The sequence below is a fragment of the Rhinolophus ferrumequinum genome, chromosome 21 (genome assembly GCF_004115265.2).
Source record: "Rhinolophus ferrumequinum isolate MPI-CBG mRhiFer1 chromosome 21, mRhiFer1_v1.p, whole genome shotgun sequence".
Taxonomy (NCBI): Eukaryota; Metazoa; Chordata; class Mammalia; order Chiroptera; family Rhinolophidae; genus Rhinolophus; species Rhinolophus ferrumequinum.
Genome location: NC_046304.1, coordinates 23985376 through 24001476, shown reverse-complemented (window position 1 = coordinate 24001476; position 16101 = coordinate 23985376). Strand labels below are relative to the sequence as shown.

Genomic DNA, 16101 nt, shown 5'->3' with positions numbered 1-16101 from the left:
AATTCTTCTGCTGATCTTGGCCTGGAGCCACTCATGCAGCTGTAGTCACCTGGCAACTTGACAGGTTGGATGTTCTAATATGGCTTCACTTACATGTCTCAAATGTGGTATTGACTGTCAGCAAGTAGATCTGGGGAGCCTCAGGTGGAACAACTCATCTCCGTTTCATGTGGCCTCTCTTTCTCCAGAAGGCTTAGACTGGGCTCCTCACATGGCAGTCTGAGGCTCATTTCCAAAAGGGCAATGGCAGAAACTACAAGACCATTTGAGCTGTAGGCTTCAGGACTTTACACCATTTCTGCCACATTCTATTGGTCAAAACAAGTCACAAAGTCAGCCAAAATTCAAAGGTTGTAAAGGGATGTGTATATATGGAGGAGAGGAGTTATTATGGTCTTCTTTGCAAACAATCTCTCACATGCTCTTTTCCGTATTTTTCATCCTTTTGTTTCTTCATGCTTCAGTCTGAATATTCTTCTGATCTATCTTCCAGTCACTAATTCTCTCTTCAACTTCATTTATATGCTGTTGAACTCCTCTATTGACTTCTGAATTTCAGTTATTGCATTTTCAGTTCTAGATTTCTCATTTGTTTCTTCTTTATGGTTTCCAGTTTTCTGTCAAAATTCTCAATCTTATCTTTAATATCCTTGAATTAATTTAGTATTGTTAAAGTTCTTGTCTGATAGATCCATTATCTAAACCCTCTGTGGGTCTGTTTCTACTGACTTATTTTTCTTGATTTTCAATCATGTAATTTAATATGCTGCTTATTCTTAACTGGCTGCTTGATATTGCATTTGAAAAATTAACAGAAATAATTTGAGGTTCTGGATGTGATCTTTCTCTGGAGAGAATTGATATTTGCTTCCTGCTGGTGGCTAGGGACACTAGCAATCTTAGAACACCTTGCTTGAATCAAGGGTTGAGTGTTTTGAAGCTGAGATTTAGTTCCTGTGAGTGCTGGTCTATTTCTAGTTCATTCTTGCTCCTAAGGTACAGTCCCTTCAAGATCCAAAACTAAAATGTGGGAGGTTTCCCATGGCACTCTACTCAGCAAGTCCTAAAGTCTAAGTTTTGTCCTTTTATTCTTGTAAGATTGTTGAAAACTCTAGTCAGTTTCTCAACTGATTCTTCTGAAACTAGAAGCTATCTTCAGGGAAAAAGTGGCCTCAAATGGCAGGCTCACCTCTTTGGGTTTCCTTCTTTTTCTATATCTTAGCCCATAATTCTTCATTGCCTTAAAAGGTCTCTAATGCCTTACAACAGATTTTTTTTTTTTAATTTGGTCCAGCTTTTCTAGTTTGTTGTCAACTGGAGGACTGATTTGAGTTATTTATTTAATCACTATTGGAACTTAATGACTTTCAAGTAAAGCTTTCTAATTTTACTATTCTAGTTTCTTCAACTACTTGATTCCATAGTATTAAGTAGTTTTGAAATATCTACAGGAGTCAACATTTTAAAAAATTAACATGCTTTTTCTTTTCCTTCTAAGAGCAAAAGCCCTTTTCTTTAGACCCCATAAGGCACAGAAATATAATACCTATGAAATTAGAATTATTATAGAAGGAATGTAAAGAAAAAAAACAGGTAATATTCAAATTCTGACATTCAAAATAGAATAATGTAGCAAAACAATACCTTTATCACATTCTTTATCTAGTATATCAAATAATGGAAGACCCAGCAGACTTTTCTCTTTAGCTCATGACAATGGAGCAAGAAGTTTGCTGCTGAATGATTTACACACACACACACACACACACACACACACACACACACACGAGGGCAAATAAAGGGTGACTAGGGGTATTAGTAAAAGATTGTACAAACTAAAAGATGCTGGGTAAAATAAGAAAAAGTATAAAGCTTGGAAAGCGAAAAGGCCAGAATGTGTCCCAATTTTCCTTTTTCTGACTCATCTTTTTCTGGGTATTGGTAGGAGAAAAAAGAATGAGTCAAGTATGTGAGGGTAACTCTAAGGGCAAGGAAAAAGATTCTCTTAGATTCATTTCTTTGGCCTCCACAAACAACCTGTAGTATGGCCACATCAATTTGGCCACAAGTAAGATGGGTAGGCAGAGAAAGACCTATGCTTAGCTTTCCTGAGGTTCCCTCAGTTCTCACAGAATGTGGGCCTGCCATAGGGTTCCTGTGCCAGGGTGTGGTGGCCATGCAGCACAGGTTAGGGTGTAGCTTGCTGGGCCAGCAGGGTAGATAAAACACATGGCAGAAACTCAGGAGCCTGCAGCCAATTTGAACTTGAGTGAGGTAAAGTCAATCAGAGAGTCTGGGCCTGACGAAGCCAAAAACATCCAGATCAGGAGTTAACTATACTACCTACTTTATCTATAATGCCAGCAGAAGAGGGGTGCAAAAATATAGAAAGACATTGGCTTTTCCTTGTCACTATAAGGTCCTAGGAGCCACCATATAGGGAAGAGCTTTCCGAGAAACTGAGGACTTTTACTCATATATAAGAGAGAATAACTCTGTTTTCTGGACATCCAAATTATAGTGTTAAATCATGTATCACTGATACATATGTTAATTCAAACAAAGACAGCTGTACTATACCTGTCTGAAGAGGTTAGGAAAGTCATCCGCACTGTTGACTTTTCGGATTCCCTTTCCTCCTCCTCCTTCTGAGGCTTTGATCATTACTGGATATCCAACTTCCTCTGCTGCCTTCAAGAAGAAAGAGAAAATGGAAGAGTGGTATTAGTAAGGAGGAAGAAAATTGGCATTTTCTCTCTTTAAGAATGCTGTCATGTGGTAGGCCTATTTGTAACAAAATAGAAGGATCTTGAAGATGTAATAAGTGAAAGAAGTAATAGAACAATATTTGTAGTGTTAGGGTGAACCAAAAAAAATTGGCTTTATGTTTATGTATAATCACATACATATTCATACACCCACTTATGTAGATGCAAAAAAATAAGTCTACAATATACATCAGTGGCGATTTATAAAAGAAAGATGGGTGGATATAAACTTTCACTTTATACTGTACATATTTCTGTATAATTGGAGTTTCTTATATATATTCAGGTATTCATGTATTACCCATAATTTTTATTTTTAAAAAAGACATAAATAGTTCACTTAATATATGCTGATGGTCTCAATATAGCATCTGACAACATATAAGTAAAACTCAACATATCAGAACTCTCACGTACCCAGAAATTTTTCCTCAAAAATTTCTCAACCTTTTTTAAGAGATGAAAATGAGAAGATATCAAAATCTTTATAAAATTAGTCAGAAAACTAATTTTCAACACATGCTCTACATGTGCTTTTTCACATTATAGTATTTTGTAATGATCAGGTGATTTTCCTAAAATTTTTTGAAAAATTAATCATATAACCATTAAGTAGAGGGCTGGCTAAATGAAGATACACCCAGATAGTTAGAATACTATGCAATTATTAAAAGGAAAGAGGTGATTTTTACATGTAATAATATGTAAGATGTCCAATGATATGGAAGATGTACTTTATTAAGGCAAAAAATAAACAAAAGTTTAAAATAACCAAGTCATTCCTTCATCAAAACATTCCAGTCTTTTAAGTCTTACATTATAGCAGAATCTAAAAATATGTGTCACCAGAAAAAGACCATTTCAAATTTTAATTTGTGTCAGTAGATTAAGCGTGACAATCTTTCAATCATAGCCTCATCTCTTCTAAAATTCTCTTAACTCTATTCATTTCTGTTCTTATAGACAGAGTTAGCATGATGAACTCAATCACTGGGTTATAAGTGATCAAAGAGACAGCCACAAATGTGGAAAAGAGACAAAACAAATAGAGTAGCCCACATGATATCAATAAGTAAGAAGGTAGACCTTTTAAAAATATATGAAGGCTTTAGGCACAGATCATCCATTTAAAATATTTTAGAAGAATTTTAATACCCTGAGAAAAATGATTATATATAAGTAAAAAAAAATGAGGATTACTAAACAACATATATAGTTAGACCATAATTTTATAATTATCATAATAATTATGGGAATCTATTAATAAAGATTATCATTATATAAAACTAAGAATCAAAAATGGCTGGAAGAAAATATATATGAGTATGTTCAGGGGATTTATCTCTGGTTTGTAGGTTTAAGGGTGGTTTTATCATCTCTTTTCTGGCTTTCCAAATTTTCTACCAGATAATTCTGTTTATAATTATAACCAGGAAAAAAAGGAATTTTAATTGATAAGCAAAATTGCTAGGCTTCTACTCTTTTGCAAATTACGGCAAATAGAATACAACATTTGCAATTTAATTAGAAATATTTATTCTTATTAAGGAGATTATAGGATACTTAATTTAAAATGTAAACAATACAGTAAAATTCAGTGTTCCTCTTGAATTTATAACATACATGTCAAACACAAATAGTGTGTTTTTCTAAAATAGCCTCTTTCATCATCTACCTGCATGCATGCATATCTGACATTTCCAACTAATTAAAAAGTGAAAGGGGAACAAACTGGAGAGAACTATAAAAGGAAAGAAAAGATTAAATTGAAGAAAGGGTCTCCTTTTTCTTGGATTCATGTTTCTACATGAAAGGACAATAATTATAAAGTAACACTTCCAGCCTCTCTCAGTTTCCCCCTCACATCTCCCCAAGGGAAAACAAGTAAATTATGTGATTGGTCAGTTTGGAAGGAAGAACTGAGCACCCATAGCTCAGCCTCTCTCTCCTTTGGGATCAGTCCCCTGCATAGAACATACGCTCTTTGTCAGCTCTCAGCCATACAACCAGATGACGGGTAAAAGCTGTATCTCTGTAGAGGGTAGTCTGTGGTTATTGGGCACCAGTAACCAGTGAGTGAGACTGTTTAACTGACATTGGGGTTACAAATCTGATTGATGCTACACACTTAAGCCATTTTCACCAATCTCTCTCTCTATTCGTAATAAAGTTGACGTTTTGATCTCTATCTGCCCGGCTTCTTGGTTCTGAACTCAAGCAGGGGAAAAAGTGTATTGTTTGTTGCCCCTTCCCTCCCATACACACACATTAACAGGTGGTGGAGAGGAGAAACAGCATCTCCTTAAAGCTCTGATTTAACCACCTAAGAAATGTTCTTTCCAAGTGAGAAGCTTTCTTCAAAACAAATTTAAATTATTTTTGTCATGTCTTCACTCTCTAAACTACACTTCCTGGTCTTACAACCCTAATCCCATCATGGGTATATATCAAGAACTAGGCTCCAAATCGTTATATTTCTGACTATAATTGGTCAGTTGAAAGACATCATTCCCTAGGGTTAATAACTTACCTTTAGCCCATCATCCACATCCTTCACATAACCTTTTTCATATAGTTCCTGGGGAACACTTAAGATATGTTTTGAAAAATCATTTTCCTGCCAGTCCACACGAAGACCTGCAAGAGATTAACAGTGACTTAAAAGCAGCTATTAGAGCTTCTGTTCTCATCAATTTTCTGCCACACCTTCTTTAAAATGTTCTCATATTTATCCAAAATTAAGAATAGATAGGAGAAAAAAGGATGCCATGAAAACAAGTCCTTGGGGTTAACAGTATTTACCTATAGCAGGACCTGGCAACTTGGGTTTCCAGTGTAAGCAGGACCTTACACTGGAAAAATCAAGGAGAGCTAACAGGCAGCAACTTATAAAAATGCAAGGATATACAAGACTGAAAAAAAAAAAAAAACAACCATGTTAGACTTCTCACAGCAACTCAGCAGGCAAAATACCTTCGATTTGTGTGTTCAGGCCTGCTCCAGGGCCAGAGGTCTAGGAAATAATTCAATCTTTATGAGCCCTTAGAAATGGAAATGGCAGTTTTATTGGCCTCAGCAGAGTCATGATTCCATGCTCTCTGAATGTCTCTGTACTCAGCCACAAGGGGAATGCTATAGCCTCTCCATTCAAACAAGAACAAATTCAACCTTTCATTTTAAACTGTTTGACCCAGCAGGTCTGGAGAGGATATTGCAGTCCCCCTGGAGAGCTAGAGTAACAAGAGTTCAAATCTGTTTAGCTTCAAGACAACGGTCATTCCCATTTGGTTTTAAGTGTATGTCTGCTCCCTGTGCTCGGGTACTAAAAAAAGGCAAGTTCATATTGTGATCAGCTGTAATTCACATGGTACTCTTTGAGGGACTTGCCAAGAATAAATCATTCTCAGAAAAATTTTATCCTTCTGCATGACTGGAACAAAGGTTGACTATTGACCTAATTTTCTATATCAACGGCAAGTAAATGAGAGGTTGAATGGTATTAAACAGGCAAAGCAAATCATCAATACATCAATACACAGCAGATCATCAATACAATACAGCAAATCATCAGAAGAACACTAGCAGGCAAAAATTTCAGCAGGTGGGTTTTAGGTTTTCTCAGTGATCCAGGTCACTTCCCAGGCAGGTTCAAGGCCTTCATTCTGCCTAGCAAGTCCAACTCTGAGAAAGATTCTAGCCCACCCAGAGTAGATACGAATCCCTAGAACCATATTAGTTTCCTCAGAGTTTCTCCAAATTAAGTCCCAAGATCACTTAAATCAGAGTTTGGCATCTGTGTACCTGGTACTAAATGTATATTCCTAAGACATAAAATCACAGATGTGTTAATTAAGCCTAGAGATAAAAGATACCAGGAATCAACCTGGATTCTATTTCTTTTCAAGTATCCCAATATTTTAAACAAACTTAAGCCCCAAGCCACAATCCCAAATATCCTACTGAACTTTTCCATACTTCAAGATACAAACAAGAAATAGTTTCTTACCACTGCCATTCCAGGGAAGAGTTGGGATACCTGCAGTTTGAGCCACTATGGAAGATGCAATCTTATCCCCCAAAGCCCACATGGCCTGGCTTGGTGGACCTAAAAATAAAACAAGAACACTGATTATAACATTCTGGCCTCATTTGTGTCACATATATTTTGTCTTCTATATAATCATTTTTGTATTTGTCTTGTCTCTCCTACATCACGTGTCATGGAGATCATAAACTTGATTATGGGGACTACCATGTTTTGACTCGTCTTTGTACCCTTCACAGAACCTAATATAGTAAGCTTTCAGTACATAGCGAGAGTTCAATATGTATAAATATATACTGAATAAATTCCTGACCAATCTAACTCTGATTTTATCGTCATAGGACCGTTGAGTGGTTAATGAAATAATGTATCTGTAATTAGTATAGTTCCTGTACATTGTAGCTGCTGTGCTACAATCGTTCCAAGAATAGGAAGAGAAAGACATCAGGCGATAAATTTGAAGGGTAATACTGAGCAAACAAAAAAGAAAGAAATGTAAGGAGGGAAAGAAAGTCTCTTTTTTTTCTTTTTTTTTTTAAAGTGTCTTTCAAAAACCTATTCTCTCCAGCAATCCAGATAAACCCTTTTTAAATATCTAGTAGATTCCTGTATTTAACCTTTCCTGTTTGGCCAGTTTACAAACCCTCCAGACTCTACCCTCTGTCCCCATTCTGTCCCAGCTCCAAACCGGGAAAAGGACTTCCTCTGACGGTTGCTGATTGATAAAAAATAAGAGAATATTAAACAGAAGAAAAGCATGATGAAAAATAAGAGAACATTAAACATGGATGTAGAGTGGAGTATGGGCAAAACTGACAGAAAGAAAAAGACAACAACAGTATATTCGAAAGGCTTACCCATGAAAGCGATGCCATTTTTCAAAAGCAGTTCTGGGAGCTTGGGATTCTCAGAAGCATGACCCCAGCCAGCCCACACAGCCTGCAAGGGAACAAACACAATATGGTTCATTCATAAAATTCATGTTAAAAAAATACGTGATAAACTGTATTATTCTCTACCAAGACTGGCCCTATTCCATGAGGTTCAATAGCTCCACAGCAGCCTAATACTTAACTCAGCTTCTATGCTTGATTCTTGGCGAACTTTTTATAGAACAATATGCAATAGTCTATTGTGGCAAAACCTATGAAGAGGTCAAAACTAAGTTGAAATTGATATTAAGATCCAGCTAATCTTGTTGCTCTTCAGGAAACTCAATTCACAGCCTTTCACCTAGACTCTATAGAGCCTTTTCTAGAAATACTGGTTTTCTTTCAGATTCAGTTACTTTGGCCACCCAACTCCACCTTTATATCTAGTGGTTATACTGCCATACAAATCTCAAGCTTTGTTCTCTTTGGGCTTTAAGATACTTACCCTAAACTTCCTAACACAAGTGATAGGGGAGAAATGACCTACTTGTACACCACCATATTCTGGGCTAAGAATATTCCATTAGAAATAGGCAACTTTTCCTGATTCGGGAAGGTTTGAAGGTGAAATGGATAGAATAAATCATCTCTGAAAAAACCCTTACAAACTTCCTGTTTGTATTATGTTTACATTATTCTGACTAATTGCATTGTTTCTATTATATCTGTCCTTTCCCTGTCTGTTATATAACATATAAAGGCATTTATCAATTCTCAACAGGATGCTTTCTATAAAATTAAAAGTTCTCTGGATATCCCCTTGTGCATAACTGTAAAATGGCTAAATTTGTTGGGGTTTTTTTTTATCCCTGTGACCACTTGGAGATTTTATTTGTGTTTATTAAAACTGTGAAGCATTGTAATCCATTAGATGCAACAGGTTTTATTGGCAAGTGTAAATATTAGTTCATATGTGAACTATAGTGCTGAATTTGAATATCTTTAAAGTGAAAACTTTTCTTTTAAAGAAATTTTTCATTTACAGTTGATATACAATATTATATTAGTTTCAGGTATATAACACAGCGATTAGACATTTATATAATTTACAAAGTTATCACCCTGATAAATTTAGTACCCATTGGACACCACACATAGCTATTACAATATTATTGACTATATTCCCTATGCTATACTTTACATTCTTGTGACTATTTTTATAATTGGCAATTTGTACATCTTAATCTCTTCTCTTTTTTCACCCATCCTCCCAACCCCCTCCCATCTGGCAATTATCAGAATGTTCTCTGAATCTATGAATTTGTTTCTGTTTTATTTTGTGTTTTAGATTCCATACATAAGTGAAATCATACAGTAATTTGTTTTTCTCTATCTGACTTATTTCACTTCGCGTAATACCCTCTAGATCCATCCATACTGTCGCAAGTAGCAAGATTTCATTCTTTTACATGGATGAGTAATATTCCATTGTATATATGTACCATCTTGTCTTTATGCATTGGTCTATCGATGGACACTTAAGTTTCTTTCATATCTTGGCTATTGTAAATAATGCTACAATGAACATATAAATTTGGTTTTAAAGGACAGATTGGCATCTCTTACTTGTACTGGGATCCTTTTAGCAATATCAACAATTAATTCCACATTTGCATAGTTGTTGTTGTTTGGTCCTCCTGGCACTGGCACATAGTGATCTGCCATCTTAATGTACTCTGAAAATAGAAGCAAATTAATAGAGAACACATGCTTTATTTTCTGAAATATAACAGCAGAGCAAAACTATGTAAAGGACAAGTACCACCATAGGTAACCACAAACTTCAGCAATCAGGTAATTTCTAGGACCATCTATTTGGAGGCTCTGACTTTATTGTCACCGGTACTAATATGCACTAATTTAATATTTAGGAAGCTCTAATACTAAAACAGCAGTTCTCAAACATTTCACAATGTGACCTTTCTGAAGAGTCTTTATGATCCCTATTATCAAAAATAATGTGTTTGTCATTTAGAGGCCCATGTACAATTATTCTATTCTGGGGAAAAGTTCTAGTCCTGACACCCTTTATCTTTAACTTGCACTGTATTCTGAGAAAGTGCTTTTCTTGATGTAGAGCTGGGACAGAATGGGGACAGAGGGTAGAGTCTGGAGGGTTTGCAGACTGGCCAAACAGGAAAGGTTAGATACAGGAAGCTACTAGATGTTTGAAAAGGGTTTGTCTGGATTGTTGGAGATAACAGACTTTAGAAAGATACTTCTAAAAGATGCTTTCTTTGCCTCCTTACATTTCTTTCTTTTCTTCAGTTTTTGCTCAGTATTCCCAGTCAAATTTATCACCTAATGTCTCTCTCTCTTCCTATTCCTGCAACGATTGTAGCAGAGCAGCTATAATGTACAGGAACTATACTAATAGGTTTTATATACATATATACATGTAAACATATCACATATATGTATATGTATACATATATGTACGTATACATATATAATTTTATTTAATACTCAACATTCCTACATATGATAGGTATTATTGGCACCCAGTTTATAGGAAATTATGGCTTGAAGCAGTTAAATAACTTGCTCAAGGTCCATCTCCACTAAATTTATTAACATGTCTTTTATTCTTAACTTTTAAAGGCTTTAAGTCCTTCTAAAAGAAAATTCTACTCAAAGTAAAATACATGGCCCTACAGTTTGTTCAAAATAAAAATAGGTTTATTGTTCTCTTTGATTATAAGAGGCAAAGTATGCTAATTATAAAAAATTTACGTAATATATCAGGATGTAATAACACTATGTTTTAAAAGTCAAAATCACCCATTTCCTACCACTCAGAGATAACCAGGTCATGCTTTGATATACTAGAAATCATAAACTGTTAACCAATTCAATGATATATTATGGATATCTTCCCATATTACGACATAGATATACATATTTAATATTTTATCGATTTACATATGATATAATACAACTATTATTTATATAGATTTCATATTAATATATCAATATGTTAATGGTTGTCTAATATTTCTATAGTTTCTCATTCATTTAACCACTAACTTGATGGACATATAGATTATTGATAATTTGGAAAACATTAAAATAATGTAATGATGAATATCCTGATGCTACTGTCCAATTATACTCAGGATACGTTCCTAGAAGTAAAACTATTGGACCAAAGGATATGCACATTTTCAAAGATTGAAGTATTTTAGACTTTCACTAGCAGTATGGGTGCCAAATGGCCTATATTCCCAACTACAGGTGTCATCAATCTTGTAAGTTTTGTTGGTCCTATAAATGGAAAAAAAAAAAAAATCCCAACCTACTATTGATTTGGTTTGCATTTCTTAGATTGCCACTGTTATTGAATCTCTTTTCATATGTTTATTTAATTCTTTTATGGACTACCTATTTGTGTTTTTTTGTTCATTCATATTTTTCTATTGAAGGGTGTCTTTTGCTCATATTGTAGGTAGAAACTCTTTGCTTCTAATATGTTTTTCCAGATTATCATTTGTCTTTAACATTTTCCCTTTCTTTTTTTATTTGCTAGATAGAAATTTTTATTTTCAGGTAGTCAAATCTAACTTTTCTGTAGTTCAGTGGCTCTAGATAGAGAAACAAAAAGTTACTTTATTTGGTGACCTAAATATCCTACACACACACACAGTCTGCAAAGGTACAGCTGTCACCAACCAACAACAGTTCAGAATTCTATATTATTACCATTCTCACCGTTCCTTAACCTGTCAATTGTGCCTATTCCCTCCAGTTTGAGAACATGAAGCCCAAAGCTGATGTTAATAACGTACTCTTCTATCTAAGCCTCCTTTTTCGTAATCTTTTAAATTGTAAAAATATCTAGTGTTCTAAACTGGATTACAGTGATGATTGCATAATGGTATGAATTTACTAAAACTTGTAGAACTGTACACTTTTAAAAGAATGACACTTCCAGTATATAAATTAGATTCAATAAAGCTATTAAAATAACGTAATACAAAGAAAAAAGGAAAAATTCCTTAATTCAATACCACTGGTACTGTAATCCTTTCTAGAGTTCTATTTTTTTTTCAATTACAGTTGACATTCAATATTATTTTATATTAGTTTCAGGTGTACAGCATAGTAGTTAGATATTTATATAATTTACAAAGTGGTCCACCTGATAAGTCTAGTACCTACCTGGCACCATACACATTTATTACAATATTATTGACTATATTCCCTATGCTGTACTTTACATCCCCACAACAATTTTGCAACTACCAACTTGTACTTCTTAATCCCTTCACCTTTTTCACCCAGCTCTTCAGCCCCCTCCCATCTGGCAACAATCAGTTTGTTCTCTGTATGTATGAGTCTGTTTCTGTTTTGTTTGTTCGTTTATTTTGTTCTTTAGATTCCAAACATGAGTGAAATCATATAGTATCAGTCTTTCTCTGTCTGACTTATTTCACTTAGCATAGTATCCTCTAGGTCCATCCATGTTGTTGCGAATGGTAAGAAGTCATTTCTTTTTATGGAAGAGTAATACTCCATTGTATAAATTTACAATTTCTTTATCCAATTGTCCATTGATGGGCACTTAGGTTGTTTCCATACCTTGGCTATTGTAAATAACACTGCAATGAACACAGGCATGCTGGTATCTGTTCGAATTAGTGTTTTTAATTTCTTCAGATAAATATCCAAAAGTGGGCATCACTGGGTCATAAAGTGGTTCTTTTTTTAACTTTTTGAGGAAACCCCATACTGTTTTCCATAGTTGAGTGCAGTAATTTGCAATCCCACCAACAGTGCACTAGGGTTTCCTTTTCTCCACATCCTCACCAATATTTGTTGTTTGTTGATTTATTGATGATAGCTATTCTGACAGGCATGAGGTGATATCTCACTGTGGTTTTTTTCTCTGATGATCAGTGACATTGAGCATTTTTTCATATATCTATTGGTTATCTGTATGTCCTCTTTGGTGAAAAGTCTATTCAGGTCCTCTACCCATTTTTAAATTGGATTGTTTGTTTTTCTGGTGTTAAGTTGTATGAGTTCTTTATAAGTTTTGGATATTAACCCCTTATTGGATGTATCATGCATGAAAATTTTCTCCCATTCAGTAGCTTGTCTTTTCATTTTGACGGTTTCTTTTGCTGTGCAAAAACTTTTTAGTTTGATGTACTCCCACTTGTTTATTTTTTTCTTTTGTTTCTCTTGCCCAAGGAGGTATATCATAAAAAATATTACTACGAGCAATGTCAGAGAGTTTACTATGTTTTCTTCTAGGAGTTTTATGGCTTGGCGTCTTACATTTAAATCTTTAATCCATATTGAGTTTATTTTTGTATATGGTGTAAGAAGGTGGTCTAGTTTTTCTTTCTTTCTTTCTTTTTTTTTTTTTTGCATGCATCTGTCCAGTTTTCCCAGCACCATTTATTGAATAGCCTGTCTTTACCCCATTTGTATATACTTGCCTCCTTTGTCATAGATTAACCAAAGAGGCGTAGGTTTATTTCTGGGCTCTCTATTCTGTTCCATTGATCTGTGTGTCTGTTTTTATGCCAGTACCATGCCGTTTTGATTGCTATGTCCTTGTAGTAAAGTTTGGTATCAGCTATTGTGACACCACCCACTTTGTTCTTCTTTCTCAACATTGCTGTGGCTATTCCGGGGTCTTTTGTGGTTCCATATAAATTTTAAGATTATTTGTTCTTGTTTTGTGAAAAATGCCACTGGTATTTTGATAGGGATTGCATTGAATCAATAGATTGCTTTGAGTAGTATGGATATTTTAACAATGTTAATTCTTCCTATCCATGAGCACAGTGAACGCTTCCATTTATTTGTATCTGCTTCAACTACTTTCTTCAATGTCTTATAATTTTCTGAGAAAGGGACTTTTACCACCTGGGTTACATTTATTTCTATGTATTTTAATTTACTTTATTGATGCAATTGTAAATGGGGTTGGTTTCTTAATTTCTTTCTGATAGTTGGTTACTGATGTATAAAAATGCAACTGATCTCTGAATATTAATTTTGTATCCTGCTACTTTACTGATTCTTGATTATTTAGTTCTAATTATTCATTTATTAGTTCTAATAGTTTTTTGGTGGAATCTTTAGGGTTCTCTATATATAGTATCACGTCATCTCCAATTAATGAGTTTTTCTTCTTCCATTCCAATTGGGATACCTTTTAGTTCCTTGTCTGATTGCTGTGGCTAGGACTTCCAATACTACATTAAATAAAAGTAATGAAAGTAAACATCCATGTCTTGTTTCTGATCTTAAGGAAAATGCTGTTAGCTTTTCCCCATTGAATATAATGTTAGCTGTGGGTTTCTCATATATGGCCTTTATTATGTTGAAGTATGTTCCCTGTATTCCCTCTTTGCTGAGAGTTTTTATCATAAATGGATGCTGGATTTTGTCAAACACTTTTTCTGCATCTACTAATATGATCATATTATTTTTTATCCTTCACTTTTTGTTTATGTGGTGTATCACAGTAATTGATTTGCAGATATTGAATGAAACTTGCATCCTAGGAATGAATCCCACTTGATCATGGTGTACGATCTTTTTAATGTATTGTAGAATTCGGCTTGCTAATATTTTGTTGAAGAGTTTTGCATCTATGTGCATCAGAGATATTGGCCTATAATCTTCTTTTTCTATAATGTCTTCATCTGGTTTGGGTATCAGAATGGTGGCCTCGTAAAATGAGCTTGGGAAATTTCTCTCCTCATGAATTTTTGGAATAGTTTGAGAAGGACAGGTGTGAATTCTCCTTTGAATGTTTAGTAAAATTTATCTATGAAGCCATCTTGTCCAGGATTTTTGCTTATTGGGAGTTTTTTAATTACTGATTCAATTTTATTAGTAGTAATTGGTCTGTTCAGATTTTCTGTTTCTTCTTGATTCAGTCTTAAAAGATTGTATGTTTCTAGGAAGTTATCCATTCCTTCCAGATTGTCTTTGTTGGCATATAATTATTTATTTTCCTATAATCCTTTGTATTTCTGTGATATCAGTTGTCGCTTCTCTTTCATTTTTGATTTTAGTTATTTGGCTCTGCTCTCTTTCTTTCTTGATGAGTCTGGTTAATCCATTTTTTTTATTTTTTCAAAGAACCAATTCTTGGCTTCACTGGTCTTTGGTATGGTTAATTTAGACTCTACTTATTTCTGCTGTGGTCTTTATTATTTTCGTCTACTCACTTTGGGCTTTGTTTTTCTTTTCAAGTTCCTTTAGGTGTAAGGGTAGATTGTTTATTTGAAATTTTTCTTGTTTCTTGAGGTAGACTTGTATTGCCATGAATTTCCCTCTTAGGACTGCTTTCGCTGTGTTCCACAGATTTTGGTCATTGTGTTTTCATTTTCATTTGTCTCAAGGTATCTTTTGATTTCTTCCTTGTTGTCATTGTTGACTCATTTATTATTTAGTAGCATCTTATTTAGCCTCCATGTGTTTATGAGTTTTTCAGTTTTTCTCTTGTAATTGATTTCCAGTTTCATACCACTGTGGTCAGAGAAGATGCCTGATATGATTTCAATCTTCTTAAATTTACTGAGACTTGCTTTGTTGTCTAACATGTGGTCTACCTAAGAAAATGTTCCAGGTGCACTTGAAAAGAATGTATATTCTGCTGTTTTGGAGTGAAATGCTCTAAAAATATCAATTAAATCCATCTGGTCTAATGTGTCATTTAAGACTGCTGTTTTCTTCTTGATTTTCTATCTGGAAGATTTATCCATTGATATCAATAGAATGTTAAAGTCCCCTACTGTGACTGTATTACTGTTTATTTCTCCCTTTATGTCCATCAAGATTTGTTTTATATATTTAGGTGCTCCTATGTTGGGTACATAAATATTTACAAGAGTTATATCTTCTTGTTGGACTGATCCCTTTATTATTATGAAATGTTCTTCTTTATCTCCTATTACAGACTTTGTTTTAAAGTCTATTTTGTCTGATATAAGTGTTGCTACTCCAGATTTTTTCATTTACATTTACATGAAATAACTTTTCCCATCACTTTACTTTCAGTCTGTGTCTTTCAACTTAAACTGGGTCTCTTGTAGAGAGCATATGTGTGGGTCTTTTTTTTCTTATCCATTCAGTCATCCTATGTCTTCTGATTGGAGCTCTTAATCCATTTATATTTAAAGTAATTGATAGGTATGTAGTTACTGCCATTTTATTATTCGTATTTATGTTCTTCCTTCCATTCCCCCTTTTCCTTAAAGAAGCCCTTTTAACATTTCTTGAAATACTGGTTTGGTAATGATGAACTCCTTTAGCATTTTCTTGACTGAGAAACTCTATATCTCCTTCAATTTTTAAATGACAGCGTTGCTGGTTAAAATAGTTGTGGCTG

General features: G+C 34.4%; 1 protein-coding gene across 1 annotated transcript in view; it reads right to left on the bottom strand.

Moving 5' to 3' along the window:
- Window positions 1-16101, bottom strand: part of ACACA (acetyl-CoA carboxylase alpha) — a 260073-nt gene that overhangs the window by 164253 nt on the left and 79719 nt on the right. The window contains exons 7-11 of the mRNA XM_033090744.1: window positions 9312-9421; window positions 7671-7752; window positions 6775-6873; window positions 5299-5405; window positions 2581-2691 (exon numbers count right to left, since the gene is read on the bottom strand). Coding sequence (XP_032946635.1) covers window positions 2581-2691; window positions 5299-5405; window positions 6775-6873; window positions 7671-7752; window positions 9312-9421 — 509 coding nt within the window. The remainder of the gene's footprint in view (window positions 1-2580; window positions 2692-5298; window positions 5406-6774; window positions 6874-7670; window positions 7753-9311; window positions 9422-16101) is intronic.